Source organism: Neolamprologus brichardi, chromosome 6 (genome assembly GCF_056152115.1).
Source record: "Neolamprologus brichardi isolate AB-2024 chromosome 6, ASM5615211v1, whole genome shotgun sequence".
Classification (NCBI taxonomy): Eukaryota; Metazoa; Chordata; class Actinopteri; order Cichliformes; family Cichlidae; genus Neolamprologus; species Neolamprologus brichardi.
Window position 1 is genome coordinate 10,503,689 of NC_142109.1, and position 20,230 is coordinate 10,523,918.

General features: G+C 40.4%; 1 protein-coding gene across 2 annotated transcripts in view; it reads right to left on the reverse strand.

Annotated features, from left to right (window-relative positions):
• sorbs2a (sorbin and SH3 domain containing 2a) overlaps positions 1-20,230 on the reverse strand; it is a 47,462-nt gene that overhangs the window by 26,215 nt on the left and 1,017 nt on the right. For both annotated transcript variants that reach the window (XM_035910039.2, XM_087841664.1), the window contains exons 2-7: positions 14,803-14,954; positions 4,429-4,484; positions 3,628-3,717; positions 2,395-2,421; positions 2,140-2,264; positions 101-517 (exon numbers count right to left, since the gene is read on the reverse strand). In XM_035910039.2, the coding sequence (XP_035765932.2) occupies positions 101-517; positions 2,140-2,264; positions 2,395-2,421; positions 3,628-3,717; positions 4,429-4,438 (669 nt within the window). In that variant the 5' untranslated portion in view covers positions 4,439-4,484; positions 14,803-14,954. The remainder of the gene's footprint in view (positions 1-100; positions 518-2,139; positions 2,265-2,394; positions 2,422-3,627; positions 3,718-4,428; positions 4,485-14,802; positions 14,955-20,230) is intronic.

Below are 20,230 nucleotides of genomic sequence, written 5' to 3' on the forward strand. Positions count from 1 at the left end.
TTGTAGAGTTCTGATTCAGCCATCAAAATGAGTGCAGGGAGCGTGGGAACCAACTGTTCTTGGTAATGATGTATGTTATAGAGGTGACTTGGATAATTACATTAGTGAAAGTGGCTGCTGCAGCAGTGGAGGCCACAGAGGTTGTTAGCACATCATCACGGCCAGCAGTGGGCGTGTAGGTAGAGACATGGCTCAGAGTGGGCGATGGCGTGGGTGAGGCGACAGGCGAGTCCAGGCTACAGATCTGCAGCTCGTCGAGCAGACCGACCGTGGATGTCGAGTAGTGGCTGAGAGCTGACACGGTAACGGGGGAAGCCGAGGGCGAGGCACAGCTCACACTGCTGACTGCGCCGTGGCTTGGCCCGCTGGCCGCACCAGCTGTGCCACCAGCTCCACTTGGGACATACGGAGTGGGTGATAGTGCCTTGGGCATTAGACCTGACAGGTAGTCAAGTGACTCTGAGCTGTGGTAGCGATAGGGGGAGTGCCGTGCTGTGGGGTCAGGCGAGGGAGGCCCCTGAGGTTGAAATAAAAGGTAATTCATTGGAAAAGGAGGAAAGGAAGAGAGTGCTTAGTGATATAATTTATTAGACATGGTGTCAAAAGGGATGTGTAAAAATAACATGTGACAACAGGTGAATTACTGTTGTGAAACCACACTGTGTCATAAAGCTGCAGCACCCTCTTCTGAATGCATTAATGCTGGAAACTGAAGATGTTTTGTTAGTTCACACTTTACAGAAAAAGCACCAGATTACATGGTAATTAACTGTGGTGTACAACATATTATACACTTGGTTAAAATGCAGTACAAGTTCACACAAATGTAGAATCACTGTTTGGTTCAGTGGAAGGTATTATCAAGAACAAGAACGAACTAAAGGGCAACACACACAAGTAGAAGACATGCATTAAAACCCCTACGGTATATCTGCTTTAACAGAATGCCTCAGTCAGACTCAACATATAAGAAAAGAAGCTAGTTTAGAATTTGGGCCATCACTGTAATAGTAGCTTGACTACTTCTGTTATTTCTGGGGACCTACTGCAACCAAGTGACATGATGCAGTTGGTGTGTTACCCTTTAATCAGTCTTGATGTCACCAAGACATAAACCCAGTGTCTGGATTAAAGTGACCTTGAAATGAACACAACTGTGTATTTTGCTCTGCTGTACCGGTCTGTAGTCAGTTATGTACCAACAGTTTTGCAGGAGAGGGCCTTGGTGGAATTGCAGGAGGAGGCTTCGTCATCTCCAACTGGGATGGAGCTGGAGCTGCCATTTGATCTGAGACCTTGAGTTCCACTTTGGAGTTTGTCTTAGATGAAGCAGGATTTTTTTTATTCTCTTTGTCCAAGCGGACAGAAATCGAAGCTGTCTGTGTCACGGGTTGAGATAGGATGGGACTTCTTTGTGGAGGTGAGGAAGTGGGTGGAGGGGACCCTGTGGTTTGGGTCTTATGTTTGGGATCAACACAAGAATTGAGGTGTGCAGGAGGGTCAGGGATGGTGACAGGGGTTAGTGTAAGGGAAGACACCTTACGTTCTTTTGTATTAGCATTGCTTGTGTCATTCGAGACAACAGACTCATTCAGCTGGTGGACTGTGTCTGCACTGGTTTCTGAGTATGAGTAGGATGATGTGCTTCTTACAGTGTAGGACTCTTTCAAGACTGCTTGCTCATTTTTAGTGATTGTTAGCATTCCAGGACTCAAATCATTAGGCAGGCCAATAAGGGAACTGTAATTTTGAGGATTAGTGCCTGCAGGCGAGAAGTGAAAACTCTCTTTTCTGGGGGGTGGCAATGGCAATGGACTGATATCCTTGTTAGCCAATTAGAAAGTGGCAACCAATGTAAGTTCAAACAGCAAAAAAGAAAAACAAAACAGAAAAAAAATCATCAGCACAAAGCATGAGATCAGAAAGTTTAAAATACTTGTTTCAGAATACAGCAACAATATATGTATATTATCCAAATTCCTAATGACGTTAAAAATAACTTTTTTCCCCACTCAGACACTCAAAAGCCAGCAGAAGCACATCACGTCATGAAATTACACTTGTAATTAAATTTTAAATAGCAACAACAGAGAAATAAATGCATGAGTGTCTGTCAGTGTACTGTGAATGATGTTTCACCTGTGAGGGGGACTTTTTGTCCTGCAGATTGGGTCTGACGCTGCGAAAGCCTTTGGCAGCAAGCGATGAGCTGCTAGCATCTCCGTTTTTAAGGCCGTCTGTTGCGCTGTGTGACCGCCAAGAATCTGAAGATAAATTTAGTAATTTTACCATTACTCTAATGTTTTCTGACCAAGTTTGCTGGGATCATGTGGGATGTTTTACAGCAGTGTTAGGATTGTCCACCAGAAATCACCAAAAGCATCAGGCACTTACCCAAGTCCGATGAGTGAGAATCACTCCCTGGGGAAAAAAAGGACACAGCAATAATAAGCAACATGGCTGAGTGTTCCTTACATTCATCTCTGTAACAAACTCCAATATACACCTACTGTGCAAACATTTTTAAAAAGCTCTTAAACATCAAGATACAATTCACACCTAATTACCAAGAACTGCTTCTACTGCATTTTTAACAGCTAATGATTTCCCCCCTGAATGCTACAACGTGTCTGTGGGTTTCCTCTTGAGGTTGCTTTCCTGTCAGCTTAAAGGATAGAGACAGAAAACTCATTCTTGAAGCAATTTTCACGCTTCACGCTGTAACAGGAGCATCATCTAAAGCAAACGGTAAAATCCACTATGAGCCACTTCAAGAAAGGCAAGTTGGAGCTTTAGGAAAATATGTGAGATAACCTAAAAATGTCTTTGAGTGAACTTAAAATTATCTAAAAGGAAGAAATCAAGAAATCAAGACTCTATAGAGACAGTTATCAAACTGTAATATCAAAATCTATGCCAAAATGATTTTTTCTGCATTTCAAACTCCTGGCATAAAAAGATATCAGCATTTGCTTCAGTGACTGAACTTGCTTCCTATGACTAAAAATACAATCAAATAACTGTAATCTAATTTAACACTGAACTCACAAACAATAGTACTCTGTGGTGAATCTAGTGTAACATTTCATTAACGATGCCATTTTCTGTACACACGGGATCTGAAGATAATTTAGCTTAGGTCAAGGAAACAGTGTAATGCCTAACCAAAAAAAGAAACATATATAAAAAAAAAACCCTTTAAAAACATTAAGGTAATATACACATAGACAGGGAGAAGACATTGTGGGATGTGAGAACATAATATCACTTTTACAAAGAAGAAGCAAAAGAATAACAGCACGTAGATACAAATATGTTGAATGAGTGAAGGAAGCAAAAGAAGGAAATGAACAAAAGGAAATGAAAGAATTACACAATGAACCGATTAGGAAAAAATAGCATCCCATAATCCAAACATTGCTTAAGCATACTGAGGCAGCCACAGCCTATTTCAAAGTATTTCAAATATGTTCAAGCCATAACAGGATTTTCAACAACAACAAGCCACTTAGATGTACCTCATGTCCTTGACCGATAGTTTGGCTCAGCCAACACTTGCAGCGGCCTTTTATTTGAGTTATTTTGGGAAATAGTTATGTTCATTTGTATGTCTGTGAGTGTTAGTACCTGTGGCTAGATTTGGTGAGCTCTGGACCCTCTTCATGGGAGAGAGCATGAGTGACAAGGCCACACATTTGCGAGCATATCCTCCGCTATCTGAGAAATCACAGCCAGGCAGATGATCATAGAAGCAAAAGCTGAAACATACATGCACATGCTTGTGCGCATACTGCCATAAACAAATGCATTCAGCCGGGAAGATAATAATTACAGTAATAATATTGCAAACAAAGGAAGATTTGGAGGCAAAGCACATGCATTTCAAGTAACTGATTTTTACTGGCACTCAATAGAAAATTAGGAAAAAGCTGTGCAAACACAAGAACTGCAAAAGTGAACAAATCAAAGTCAATATGTTTTACTGCACTAGCTTCCACTAATCTAAATATTTACAAGAGATAAAGTGAGACATTAGTTGTTTTTAAATCAACGTGATTCTGAATTGGGTTATTACCAAAAAATAAATTTAAAAAATCCCAAACTAATGATTTTATGATCATGACATGATGACAGGCAGAAATGTAAAACATGCTCTTTCTTGTTATATTTCTCCCATTTTTCTCATAGATGAATCAATTTTACACTTATAACCTGAAGTCTTATATAAGACACTGTTTTGTAGTAAAAGTTTCATGTATGCTCATCTGACATTAGCGAGTACACCGTCATGGCTGATAAACCCACATGACAAAATTATTTTAACTTTTCCAAACAAAAGCAAGACATGGATTGGACAGGTGGATGGGGGACTTCCCAACGATCCTGTAAACGCTGCACTCTGTACTTGTTTTTGGATATATACTGTACCTGTATTCATATTGAAGAGCACTTCTTACTGATCGACAGCAGGGGCACACACTTTCCTAAAAGACAAAACAAAACACAAAGTATTTTAGAAAGAGATTTAAACTGTTTGAATAGAGTTTCAAATCCAAGACCTCAAACGGATCTTCTTGAGGGTAAAACCTCAAAAGCAGATTTTGGAGATGCCGGTGTTAAAACACAAAACTGTAGCGAGGTACCTGCTTTACTGCAACCAAGCATATGACTGTGATTAGTTTTTAGTGTGCTCACTAATTTGGCTTTGTTTCCATTCTGAGAAATGATGGCAGGCTGGGTGCATAATAGGATTTTGTAAACATGGAATACATCATTTTTCACTGGGAAACAGCAATAAATGATTTCTAAAAACACTATATAAACTATATAAAAAAAGATATCATATTTACACAGCTACATAACCGTAGCCATTTAAAAAAAATTAAACTATTGGATATACGAGTGACAGGAAAAGGACACAAATCAAAGGCAAACACTCATTACAACTGACAAGCAAACAGCACACCTGTTTTACAAAGAAACAAGACTCACATCGCTAACACTGCCTAATTCTGTTTAACTCTGTTTTTTTTATCTTTCTATTTTAAGAGCTGAGGAGAGAAATGCACAGATGTTTGGGCTATATGCCCCATAGCTGTATGTTGCCAGTTTGTTAAATAGGATGAAACAGATTATATTCACCGACAAAACACATGTATCACCAGACATTTGTTTCAACACTGTGACAGCTTAGGGCCTCTTTGCACGCATGTGAAGTCCTGATAATTACAGCTGTCATTTACTGGTGCTTATTTGGGGGATGGTATGCAATTGTATTCTGACATACATGTGTAAACTGCCTTAGCAGTTGTCCCCAGTAATGAGTGGCGCGAGGTGGATGACCCAGCATTTTAGTACATACTGTATTAGACCATACTCACAACTCCAGTCTTAACAAGGAGATAAATACAAAATAGTTTTAATGACAGACTAAGTTTGAAGTAACTAAGAAACATTTATTGCTGCTAACTATACAAGTAACTACAGCACCAGCCTCTCAGAACCATTTCATTTACAACTAAGTAGGTTATGTACACATAACAAACAAAAGACAAAAAACATGCAGCTACAACCATTAACTTCTAATACAAAACATAGTGAAACACATCTACCATCACAGGGACTTTATTTTCCTGTCAGCAGATTCTATTTGATTGCTTGTAATGGTTTTAAGAAATGCACAAGGTGTGATGAAACTGTCTTGGGCCCCAGTCACACAGAGTTAAAACTCATTCGGGGCTAAAGACCATCAGGAAACTACCCGCCATGAGGGAAAAATGTATAATCCCTGATCGGTTAGGAGACAGTTGCTAGCATCTGCTGTGAAATCAATTGACACAGGTGTAGAGACTGGAGACCCCTGGCAACCACTAGTCACTAGGGAAAAGTGTGTTGTGGGAGCCTGTTGACAGTCGATTTGGTTGCAGGGGTATACAGTGCTGCATGACAAACCTTCTTGTGATTGCTTTGGTTTCCAATTGAAGACACAGAATCAAATAGTAACAAACTACTAAGCAAAGCTAAGCAATAGTAAAACTAAGAAGTGTGATGCAAACGGGGGATGGAGACTACTTTCCTTCATAGTAAATGTTTTGAAATGTGTTGGTTGCAGCAGTTATGAACAACTTTTACTATGAAGGCAAACATTCTTTGTTTCCAGATTGTGTTGGACTTTGAAAAGATGAGTGGCATCTGTGCAACAACCTCTTTTTGACTGATTTTATCAGGCATCAGCTAGATGCCTCCAGCCAACACTGGGGGAATAGACTACAGCAACCACAGGTTGCCAGGGGGTTGCCAAATGGCCCAAGCCAGTGTGACTGATTTGGCCAGTCACCCAATAAAGGTTGTCCTTTTAGATCACCCTTTTGGCCTGATAATGCTCCTCATTTGATTGCAAGGAGCATCATCGTTGATGAGAACAGCGATGCAGAAGCAGTTTTCAGCTGCATCATCTCCTCGACCCCCAAGGCTGAGACCGTCAGCTGTACTATAACTGTGTTTTCCCTAACCCTAACCCTAACCCTGCAACTTCAACCACTTTCCAAAATTCAAAATTCAGCTGAAGGGTAGTCACTTTGACAATGGGGGAGATTCAGCATGCACTGCAGAGGCACAAGTGCAAAGGGATAAAATGTAGCAGTTACACAGTGAGCTCAAAATGCTCGAGAGGTGTGTAACAAGTTGAGGTGGGCCAAATATAAATCAGGTAAGGGTTTTTATTTTGCCCACAGATCTTTATTATCATAACTTATAGATATTTTGCCCTGGCTTTGAGATTTTGAGTGCTGAATCTTTCATCACTTACAGTTACACAATTGTGGTGGGGCGTGGTCTGCGGTGCCGTGCGGACGCACCTGCACGGCATCCGCAATCACGCCCGCTGTGTTAAAACACGGGGACTCAGGGGTTGGTGAGGGGTTGTGGTGGTGAAATATCAAATAAAGATGGCTCAAAACATGGATCTGTGGTCCCGTCGTGCCTTAATTCCACCACAACAATATTATTTTTACTATACTTCTGCTCAGCCCTGTGTCCATCTGCTTCAGAGCAGGGTAGACCCACAGTAAAGCAGTTATATAAGCAAACTCACCCTGAGATGGAATGAAACAAGAGTACATTAAATAGATAAATTAAATTACAAGAGGTATCCTGCTTATCACCCAATAAGAGATGGGATCAGCATGTTTTTCATCATGAAGTAACATTTACTGACAAATTCTTTTTTAATCTTCTTGACATAACCTTCAAGCACCATGTCTTTGATTAGTTTATCCATATTCACTGCTTTATTCTTCCAAACACAGCTAATTTTGGTTGGCAAATAAAATCCTAATATTTGTGGGAGTGCATGAAAACAACATGGGATACTTTCTGTCCCTCAAGACCTAATCCTCACCCTCATACCCTGTGTCCTCATAAATCTTGCTCTCAGAAACAAACACACACACACACACACACACACACACACACACACACACACACACACACACACACACACACACACACACACACACACACACACACACACACACACACACACACACACACACACACACACACACACACACACACACACACACACACACACACACACACACACACGCAGGCACCCAGGGGTAAATCATGGGTCTGGCGTCGCAGGCTGTCGGCGTCCAAATGATGGTCAGATTATAAACAGCATCATGTTTCTTTGGGACAGATCAGCGGCGACACAGCAGCTGTGGCCGTGGTGTAATATTAAGGCTACACACTGGAAGTAAAACACTCTGGGCTCAACACCTCAGTTCAACTCTGCCTGCTTGTCAATATAGACCTTTTTAAAGCTTTTAAATACAATCTAGCAACCCCGTCTAAAGCCTGGGATAGACCATTAGTAGATTTTTAGCATGTGCCTCACTCTATTTGAAAGAAAGTTTCCAAAATAATCCTGCAAATGCTCCTCTAAAATGCTTACTGTGTTGCTTGAAAAGGAAGCCTGGAAATAAATGCAGACAGACCAAACATCTGATACTCTGTCAGCTCTCAAAATCTTAAATAAATACTCAATAATAAAGAAGAGGACTTGAGATGTTTTCGATTCTTGTACTACTTTTTAAAGGCTGAAGCATGTTGGTATGTTAAGTTTCTTTCGAGACATTTTTTTTTTTTACTTTGCCGTGGTTTTTCCACCGACTGTAATTTAGACATTGGTTGGCCACTCTGGAGACCAGTGTGTATATAATTACTGAGTGTAATAGCTGTGGGACAGCAAATATACAACTCAGAGCTAGAAGCTGCAGAAAGCTGTGATGTCCAGTATCGGGGCCATCAAGTCTCATTAGTCTGTCATGTAGCCCTCTGAGACCTACCTGGTTTACATTATTGGACTAATAGGGCTTAAACTTTATATAGACAAGAGACTGTTACTGTAAGAGGAAGTATGTTGTTTTGTGCCAGTACTAGAAAAACATTTTTGTTAATCTGAGCTTCTCACCATGAGCCGTTTTGTTAAATTTTCCTTCCCTTCATCACATGGTAAGCTAAACAGGAAGACTTTTAATATTGTTGACTTGATCAATCACGTGTTGACACAAATGTCCTTCTGAAAACAACTGATAAGTTTGAGTACATGTACGGGAAATTCCATGTGTAATCTGAGCGCTGTTTTAATTATCTCATAAAATCCAAGCGGAGACAGCACAACAAAGCTGGACCACCAAAGACCGGAAGGAACAAGTGTCTTTGGCAGTATTAACAAAAACAAACAACAGTCACTTAGCTAGGATGCTGTGAAAAATAAAGATATGCCCTCAAAAAGCGTTTGTCAGGATACCGTTAGTCACTGACTGCTTTGACATAAACAAAACAAGAGTCTTAAGAATAAACATGCCACCATCTTTTAGGGGGAGTACTTAAAGAGTTGAGAGAAGCACTTTTCAATATCATGTGCCTGCTAAACAGACCTTATTACGATGGTGTTTTCTTATAAGCTATAACTGCATTGAAAAAAAATTATTATAAACACAATACTTTGCTGTTCAAGATTATACAGAACAGTGTGTATGGGGGAAAAAAAATCACCAGGTGAGAGTGAATGGTCATTAGAGATGAGGTGACATCAGCCTCAAAGGTCCTGGTACTGAAGTGGTCACTCACTAAGATGCACTCACAGATTAAAATTTGTAGCAAATCTGTTAAAAGTGTTGCATATGACCCTGATGGTCCCACTGGAGGAACATCTGAGACCAAAACAAACAGTTGCACTGACCACACCTTTGTGTTTCATATACAACCAGAAACTCGTGTGCACACAGTCCTGCAAAACACGAAACCAGCCTGCTTCAGTGGCAGCTTTAATTACATTTACATCAACATAAAGAACATAGTTAAACCAATGTAAACTCTGGCTGACTGAAACTGTACCAACTCTTTAAACGATCAATTGGTCTTCAGGAAAAAATATGTAAATCAATGCACTAAGACCACTGTATATGATAGCTTTATTGGACTATGAGTAATCAATACATTTAATAGGTAGCATTTGCATTATATTAAATCTCTGTATTTTACACAGAACTGAGAACAACAGACTCAGAGCTGCCCGGATTCATCATCCGTATGATGTCAGAAAAACAGAACAGCTATATATCAACTTTATGTCCAGCTTGGTTTGGCTGTTGCTGCTTACTTGAAGGTGAGGATGGGCATGCCTCTCCATATAAAGTGACTTTGATATTTTGGGCCTCTGTTTTGACAAAATATAACCGCAGCAAGACTTCTTGTCTGTTTACAGTTGAGATTTGTGCACATAAGTTGCGTAAATCAAACAAACCAATTTTATTGTTACTCTTTATTTTCTGGGGAGACCAGCTGATGTGCCCGACTGCACTCTAAGGGTGGGGAAAAATGTTTGATACAACACAGCGTTGAAATATTTTGCATGGCAATATTGTATCAATACAGGGGCACCAAATATCAAAAACTATAAATGATAACTCATCCCGATATGAGCAAACTTATATTAAATCAGTTCACCTGAAAAAACAAAAAACAAACAAAACAAACAAAAAAACAAAAACAAACACTGGACACACTTAGCTTGACAAAATTACCCTTTTAATTTAGAACAAGTTAACGGCGCAGTCACACAAGTAAAAATATGACAGCGGCCTCCGTACGTCACCAAAAGTCAGAGGCAGCCTGGTGATTGTATTGAATTTTCCCCACGTTCTGCCACATAACCTGTGGTGACTACCCAGAACTTGAGGGCGTTGTACACTCACAACCACTCTGATCTGATTTTAATGCAAAAATAATAGACGTGAGACAAGTTTGTCAATATCTTTCTTATCCAATAAGATACTGACAAAGTATAACTTTCTGGACACAATTTGCAGTTGAAAAAGGTGATGAATCACAGTTTATGTTATTGCAATACTCAGCATATTGAAAAATGTTAAAACAGCTTTATCAATGTTCAAAATGCTTGTTACAAGCTTCAGTGAGAAAACAAACAAACAAAATACTGCAGCAGAAATATTAATGGACACGAGCTGGAATGTGTGCTCTGCGTATTACCTGTAGGGATGCTACACAGTCAGCATCAGTAACAGCCAAGCGAGTGCATTTGACGCTGATACAACAACAGCAAACAGAGAAATCTGGAAAACCTATCTAGGAGGAATCAGAGAAAACAAACTCCTTTTTTAAACAGGGAAACAGAAGGTCCCGGGAGATTCAACATAAATCTCAGTCAAGACATGACGAGACTGAAACCAAACAGACGGGGACAACAACCCCCCCAAAAAAGGCAGGATTTCGCATTGCTTCATTCCTTAATTACTGAAACTGAGCCAAATGTTTTGCTTTTTTTTCCTTCAGTGTTGCATTTTTGTGGTAAAAATGTGGGGAGTGTGGGATTGTGGTAAAAGAAACGAAAGAATCAAAATAGTAAAAAGAATTGCCCACTGTGCTTTAAATGGATACTGTAGCCACGTTAGCCCAACAAATGTTAATAAAAGTAAACATTGAAATAGTTTATAAGCCTTTTAATAAAGCTGCAGAGGAAGCTTTAAGAGCTTGTATCCTTTTCCTTTTTCAAATAATGAAGAACATAAAAAAAACAAGTTTTTGTCTATGCTTAATTTAAAACTCCAAGTATCTTGGCATCATTTAGCCACACATAGAAATGTCCTAATAAAGTAATGAAAAATAACCTCCCATAATGTTGGCAACAAAGTCAGATTTAAATATTACATTCAGAAAGCAATGAGTAATCCATGTCACGGTGATTTTAAGCACTTTAACACAGAGGCATGTGTCAAAATCTCTGCTGAGCAGCGGTGTTAAAAATCCTTTAATGGCCACATCACAATGATTCCTGGTAATATGCCGGTCATTTCCCATTCATATGATTGAGGTGCTATTGTTTCAGCATGCTGCCTTTCCTACATACAGAAACTTCTGACCTGCATTTCACTTTAGAAAAGCGGATTACTCGAACCATGAAACAGTTTAGGCCCCACACTCCAGCCTGTTAGAAGTATGTTAAATACCCGTCCATACCACTAAATCTGAATAAACGGTCTTTAATGATTCCTTTAAAAAAACGAAACCTTTCTAAAGTACAAAACGAACAGCTTCAATCCTCAAGCAGAACACAGTTTAAGCCTCTCACAAAAGCACTAAAGTATTTGTTGTTAGATGCAGGAATGTTTTGTCGGTGCCGTGTTACTGTTCTACCAGCACATTACTGCCAGTAGTTGAACAACAACCACTTGCAACAAAGTCTCTGTTATCAGCCTTGTTTGCTCAACCTTGCCACTCATTAGTGGACCCCCCTCCCCTCTGGCTGTAAGAATGGACAGGGGAGGTCAACACACTGACCCTGCGTGCCCACTCACTGCCCATACGGCAAACAACAGAGAGTGTGTTCTCCAGATTGCATCACAACGACGCTAACGAGCACAGCCATTGGCCCGAGAGCACTAATGCAATTATGTAACACAATCTCTGGTACTTTGAGTCGGGGATATGGGAGAAAAAGAATGAATTGGATGTGACACTTGGTGGGTTTGTTATCTCAGTCTTCCTATACAGAACTTATGATGTGCTCTGTGTGTAAGGAGAGAGCAATTTAAAAATAAAAAAAAGGTACATAGAAATCTAATAAAACCAAGAGATGAAGAGAAAACCTTCCTATTGTGTTGTGTTTAGTGAAGCAAGTGCAAAATAAATGGCATCCTACTGAAAATGGAAAATTATATTAGTTGCATTATGTAAGCTCTGTGCCAAAAGCCGTCCGAGGACACATCTGAGCAGCCCCGCTCAACAATACATTTAGAGCTGCCACAGTTTCATGCCGGCTCCTTAAGAATAAGCACAACACACACACACATAGAGATCTAACAAAAGCTTGAAAACTATTATTCAGACTGCAGCCGACACAACAAGCTAATATAGGCAGAGCTACGAGAAGATAATAGAGTGAGCAAATGAGAGGACAGTGTGACATTAGGCTAAATGTCGAAGCAATTTCAAAGATGAAGCTTGAGCGTTTCCTGACTTGTCATTTTGACGTAATGTAATAGTCAAGCTCCAGCTTTCTGAGTGAAGGAAGAACAACTGTTTTTCAGCTTGGAATCTGAAACATTTTGAGTTTAAAATATGATGTTTGAACTACAAATACCATCAGCCGATGAAAACTATTCATTACAACTTGGTGTGGACTTCATAAAAGCAATATTTTCCTTTGTGTTCGCAGAGGATGCAGAAATTCGTTTTTCCACATGCTACGAGTAAACACGCCCATCTCGAGGGCGACAAAGTGTGACGAGGTAAAGAAATGTATCCTGATGATATGCAAACACGTCAGAGAGATGACAACAAAAAGAAATTCAAATTACAATATCTAAAACAAAGTGTTTACGTCTAAGACTTTGTTAAGACAAACAGTTCAAAAATATATTTTTTGATTTGAGACAGGAGGTACGCTGAAGCGGCAGGGCTATCTGTTGTGGCCAAGATTAAATTCCCCATACATAGTCTGGATTCCCCAGGTACCAGTGTTAAGTGTCGAGCATGAAGATAAGAGGAACTTGATTAGAAGAGGCGCTATATTTAATGCCATTAGCCGTGACCTTTTAACCTCGAAGCTGGTCAAGAACATTAGAGAAAACTCGTGCAGCTTTAAAATTATTATCAATTCAACATTTGGCATTTCTACTTAAAACTGACAGTTTATCCATGAAAATATTCACAAACTCAAAGTTCCTGATTATTTCAGGGCTTCAACAATGTGTAAATAAACATCTTCCTTCTTCATTAAGAACACTGCTTACTTTGAGGCTTACTGGTGCCAACTGTAAGAAGTGACAGCACACAGCAAGTATCCATTTATATGTTTATGTATTAAGTATTTCTACACAGACATCAGAGTTTTAAATGTCAAACAGAATGAAAAATAAGTTTTTCCTATTTCCAGGATTCTAGATATTTGCATGAGAGCCTCAAATAAGAGTCTTGCATTTGCTTTGATTCAGTAAAATAAAAAGAAAAAAAATTCAGCTTTAGAACAAACAACCAGTAATCAGGAATGCGGAAAAGAAGGGCTGAAACAACAGCCCGGGTAAGCTCATAATCATAACTACCACAAAATATTCCATCCTTAATTTTAAACACAGATACTGCAGAAAAAAAATCCCTGATTTCATGCCAGATTCATTTAATTTTTCTAATAACATCAGCTTCATAGAACTGCCACTCCACATGACACGCATCTAACCAAGCAAATGCCATCAGCTGAAGAAGAAAACTATTCATTACAATGTAGCGTGGACTTTATAAAAGCAACAAAAAGATTTATCTAACCAAAAAACCTGACCTCTGCAATCAGTTTCAATGAGGCTGGAATGACGCATATGAAAGAAAAAAAAAAAAGAGGTTGCCCTGTGACGTTTGCAGGGAACGCACAAAGTGACTGTGTATGTGAGATCCGGAAGAAAACAAATCCAGCCGACCGTGATACAAACCGAGGCTGGGAACCACCCCTTACTGTGTACCCAAGGGGTCAAGGTGACATTCCACAACACCTCTGAGATTGGCCTAATGGAGGAATTGGTGCATGGCTTTTGTTGAATAGGAAAGAAGAAACCATGAAAAAAGGCTGTAACAAGAGACTGAAGTATGTAAAAGGGCCTGAAGAGGGAAAGGATTCTGGGGCAAAAGTTAAGAGGTTACAGGGTTCTTATAAATATATTTACAAACAAACAAATACACAAAAATCTGATAAAGTCATGCTCAGGAAGTTAACGCTCACAACTGTAATCTAAGCTTTTTTTGTGATCCTATTTCTTCGGTGACCGCGGTCAGAACCGCTGTTTTTATTTGACACCATTTCCTCTGTCCACTGTCACAAAAGACAAAAATTCTACTCTTGGGCTATAATTTTTGGTTTTGGCAGCACAGATAAATACTATTCCTTTTGGGTGTTTGGGCTGTAAAAGCTATTCGGATCTCTTTTAATTTAAGTCTTTTTAAAGCATCTGTGTTCATAACAAGTAAATATAGACACATGACAACCGAGTAGACAGCGCTGCGATATCTGCGTGCCTTGAAGAGGGTCTTTGAAGAAAACAGTATAAGATATACTGAATAGCACGGATTAGGACAGGTTAAATCCAAAATATCCACACTCAGATTTAAATTTGTTTTAATAAAAATGGTTTTCCTGTGAACGCCAGCGAAACGCAATCCTGCCCTACTGCAGACAACAGAGTGCAGGTGCAACGGTCCATCAAGCAAAGTAAATGTAACTCTTACCGTCATAAACCCAAAAGACTGGAGAAGTGCTAAGAAGAGTCACGTATGGCGTTGTGACTTAAAGTCCCCCCGTGCCTCCCACTTTCTCTCCTCTGCTCAGGACAAGTATCTCCTCCCGCTCAAGCTTTAGTCCCAAGATCCCCGTTCAATGCCTGGGAAGCACAGAGACAACAGACCGAGGAGAAAGTTAAGAGACGGAGTCGAAGAGTGGGAGTGACAGGGAAAGAGAGTTGCCTGTTTGGGTGAAGCAGTGATCAGATACGGTTATTTTCAGACTCTGGCATGCTTGTCTTTGAGACTGGAAAGTAACCCCCCGGTGTGGATGGGTGGGGGATAAGTGACAGGCCTGAGTATCTCTATTTTGCCACACACACGTTTGCATGCATGCCACGCAGTATAAGCGCACGCATGCCCATGAAGACAAACTACTTCTAAGCACACGTTCACACAATTCATACATTCCAAAGGAGTCGGAGAGTGATTCTACCGTATGCTACACAGGGTAGATACACCTTTCAGATGTTAGGCTCGCCTGAGGTGTGAGAAGGGTGTAAGAGAACCTTAATGTACTCATCTCCTCCTAACAGGTTTTATGTCACAGTGGCCAGAGTTGTCAGTTTGTGGCTATGTAAAGTGGCAGCATCCACACAGAAACTGACAGGAGTCTTAAATCCTTCTCACATGAGATTTTCTTTCTTTCCTTTTTTGTTGTGGTCAGCTTGACTTTGTGTCTAGAATGCTCCCTCGGAGATGTGAAAATCCAGCCACATAGACATGACATGCAATTGCACTTTTTCTTTTCTCTTTTTAAATCCATGTAAATACATCTTGTACTGTCAACGTCATACCAGGCTCTAAATATACAAATTATATGACCACTCACCTGTACCATTAATAATCTTTCCCGCGCCGTAATCCATATGGGACTGTATATTTGGAAAATGACCACACACATGCACACAGAGGCCGAATATACACAGGAGAGAGGTCAGCCAGAAGCCCCTCTAGACCCCAGACTCCCTGCTATTCCTAGAATGATGATGTAACTACTGCTATTAGCATGTCATATTTAGAGCCTGGATACCTAAAACCAGCCAGGCAGCTACTGTGTAACATGCTATTTGGACAACATCCAACGCATCCACTTAAAACAAGTTTTCAACAATAAACAGAAGAGGCGCAAGAATCCGCAACTTACAAATTAAAGTGCGGTAAAGGCTCGGGCAGAGCCAAGGTGCCACTACAAAAGAAATTAATTAGCTTCCATAAACCAAATCCTGAGATATGACAAAAACAGATGAGATTCATACTACAAACCTTCCACCAAACAGTGGGGGGGGATCTCTTTAGTTTGCTGTTATTATAAATGTATTTATCTTACTCTACAGTAGCTGAGCAGCAACTATTTTAGTATAAGGCCATAAATTAGAAAAAAAAAGCTTCATAGGCTCTGCCAAACCTGTTGCCAACTTTTAAATCAAACATGGACAGAGCTAAGTCTTGATCAACACTCTCTGTGCCTGCTGTCATCATGCAGATGATGAAGTGGTAATGTAAAAATCCTGTCTACATGGGCACGAATGGATCCAGTGACGAGTAGCGCTCCTCCAACTATGTCTCCCAAACACCTAGGCTTCAGACTTTGGGGTTCCCAAAAGCCCCACAGCAGCGATCAGTGTGTCAACAAACATAATCAAACAGCAGTTGCCCCCCCAGGAACATCTCATCATGTGGGAAGGATCACTGAGGTATGGTGAAAAGCTGACAACTGGCAGGTGCTAATGATGCAACCTTGAGGCCAAAATCAGGGCAGTACCAGGGGACCAATAAAGTTCTATCATAAGTGCTATCAACTATAGACTTAATCTTGTAACCCGGCATGACAAACTCAAGCAGCAGGATCTGCATCACACATCAAAGCAAACAGATTTTTGACCACATTCCTTACTTGAGATCGTATTTTGGCTCTACTAGGTGTGTCCTACTGAGTGCTGCATGTGGAAGAATGATTTATAAAGACAATTTAAAGCAAACGGACAGAGCAGCAGCTTAGTAATGATCTTATTAAAGTACCAAAGCAAACTATTTTTATAGTGACTGACACAAACTCACACTCAAACGCACCGACACTTTGACCTATGAGCCACTCTGGACTACAGTAGCCGTGTCGACATGCTCTCACCCGTACAGTTTCAACACCTAATTCATTATCAGCTTCTCCAAGGCCCTGCCATTCCCAGTTAAGTAAGTGGTAGGATATAAAAAGCAGAAGAGCTGCGCATGTAGTAAGTGTCACTTACTGGAAAACACTTAAATCTGAAGATCAAAAAAGGAAAAGCATATTCACAAAGCAGCGTGCTCTTTAATAGAGATATAATAGTTTAATAATATGTTTTTCTACAAACTTTTTTTTACATGTATTACATAACTGCCGTTGTGAGCTCCTTCAGTATAAAGCATACATTCAGATCTGCACATTTTTGAGTGGCCAAGTACTGTACTGGTTGGCCCTCTCAAAGATGATTCTAGATTTGAACCAGCTGGTCTGATGGGGGCATTTGCGTGATGAGTTTGCACAGTCTCCCTGTCCCCGTTTGGGGTTTTGTTCAGGTTGCTCCAGCTTCCTTTCACAATTCAAAGACACAAATACTAGGTTGGTAGATAATTCTAAAATTGTCATATGTATGAGCGTGCATGTTTGCCTCATGTGGTAGCCCTGTCTATGACGGTATAGTGACTTGCTGAGGGTGTGCCCTACTTTTTGCCCTTTGTCAGTGGGGATAGGCCTCAGCCCCTAATGATATAGGGATACAAGGGGCTTAATCTGATGTATGACAAGCTGGATGTGACCACAGCAAGTAACTGTGCAGTTGCACGGGCTTTTGGTCCACTTTTCTAGATTTACCATAATTTGAAAGCACCCCTGCAGGACTTGAATAACATGAAGTGTAACAGAGGTATAGAAGGCCCACTCAGTGTACTCAGAGGCTTAGTGTTTCTGCTGTTTAACAAAGCTGGCTGTGTATTACTTTCTGTGTTTAGCCTTTATATTTAGAAACCTGTGGTTGTTCTTACAACCACTGAAATAGATTAAAAGGCCTCATGACTGAAATAGGATTGACGTGTAAGGATTAAATTAGGGAAGGATCTTGGCTGGAAATACAGGTGAAGATATACTTGTCAACTTGCAGTGTAAGTTTTTAGACTTTTAATTTTCCAGATACAGTATAATTTGAACATCCCTAGCGGTGTATAGATGCAGAGGTTTTTCACAAAGCCAGAAAAAAGTGTTCAAGTCCATTTTATAAGATCAGATATTGCCATTTTGACACATTTGATTATTACACATCACATACATATGCACAAGTTTGCCACTAAGCAAACCATATTGGGTGGGATTAAGGTCCCTGTATGGTCATCCGCAGGTGCAACAGAGGCTGACTGACCTGCGTCTGTGTGCTGTCGCTGTGTACTGTCTCCAGGGGGCAGTGTAAAAAATATGTGGAACAACCGGTAATGTGGGCTCTTGTTTGCACTCTTGTTAGTCATTTTGGTTTGGCCACTGTCAAGTCATGATCTACTAGAACGTCTCTACAATGGAGTAGGACTGATAAAGAATCAAAACTGTCCATCACAGCGATTGTTTGTGTTTCCTATCCATGCTTCTTTGATCTCTGTTTTTTTTTCGCTTTTCTTTGTCTTTGTGGTAACAACTACATTGCACACCACAATCAGCATTTGGCCTCGGCAGCAGCTTTTTGGGGCCGTCTCTGTTGCACAGCCAGATAACTAAGCAAAATTATTCCAATGCAGGACTGTATCAAGTCGTTTTTTTGTGCTACAATGTGTTGCTTATTTGTCAGAATAAAGTATCTCTGGTTCAGTAACAAAGAATGACTGATTACTGTGCAAAAAATAAGATTTCTTTAGAAAAAAGTGGCTCAGCAGATGAGATTAAAAAAAAAAAAAGTCATCATCATGACACTTTATGATGCACGCCACAGAACATTGTTAGGGGGTTCTGGGAGCAGGCGCACACCACTTTTCAAACACCACTTGAGCCATGACATCAGACTCTGGAGAAGGGCACAGTGAGGGGGAGATAAAGGAGGAAGCAGAGCAGAGGATACAATGAGAAAAGAGAGGGCACCAAAACAAAGAATAGACATGGGAAAATTAAAAATGAGTGTGAGAGAATGATAGAGTGAAATAAAGGCGACTGTGATAGTAACCCCCTCTGCTACATTCTGTACTTTCAGAAGAAAATGTATCACATTCGCCTATTCCCTGACGACCTGCCTTGATCCTCTTTCTTTCTCTCTCCCTCTTGGACACACATGCACCACACAGCTTCTCTCCCAGTAACTCTAAACTAGCAGGTGCAACTGAGTTAGCAACAGAGACACTTAGTTTTGGGCTCTCTGGCCATTAATCAAATCAAAAATGCTATGATTGCTCATTATGAGTGTATATTTAAGTCCCTGTTATTGGTCCTCTGCGAAACAGTCAGTAGCCAACTGTTGCTCGTCACACTGCATCCTGCCCGCTGCTTCCTCATCAGAGACAGAAGAGTGCAGTCACAGAAATACAAGAAAGACAACATCAGAAACACCGGCCAGTATGGCCTAAGGCACACACACACACACACACAGCAAAAGACACTCACAAGGCAGGTAGAAAGGTAGGCCTCACTGGGAGTGGTATGCGGTTCCCGGAGTGATAGTGTTACAGTCTGTGCATCCTGGACACATCCCCATTTTCCCTGCTCATCCAGCATTCATATGCATCTTACGGATACTATCCGTTGCCCCTCATTACATCATCCGTTTAACCAAGTTAGAAGACTTGACAGAAAAAGCTGTGTTGTCTGTTTTATTTTTGTTTGCTTGTTTTGAACTGGGACAGCAATGGCTTTGAGGAAGTCAGACAGCAAGGCAGCAGATGAGTTTTTCCATCTGCATAGAGACTGACTGATAAAGCTTTAATGGCAGGTGAATGTGAACTCAGGAAGCAGGAATAAGGAAAAACTGCAACTCAGTGATGACTGTAGGGTGGCCCTGCGCAGAAGCATTGCTCTACATATTACACAAGATGAAATGAAAGAATTGCAGGGTAACAGTGTTACTATTATCATCATAAAACCAAACTCAATAAGTTATATGTTCTTCGTCCAGTTAGAAAATAAATATCTTCTATAAGCTTATATCCTTTTTTCTTACACATACGGGAAACTATTGCACCAATGCACAAGTGCAAGCTAACAATGGAGATTATCCTAAGCGTTTAAGATCTAGGTTAAACGTGGATATTTCAGTTCATGTTTACAACTATCAGGAGGCTGCATGTTCTTCCCACACTGCTCTCATAATGTCGGTCCTTACGGTTTTAGAAATATTCTTTGTAAAGCTTAAAAGCTTGTGGTTTCGCC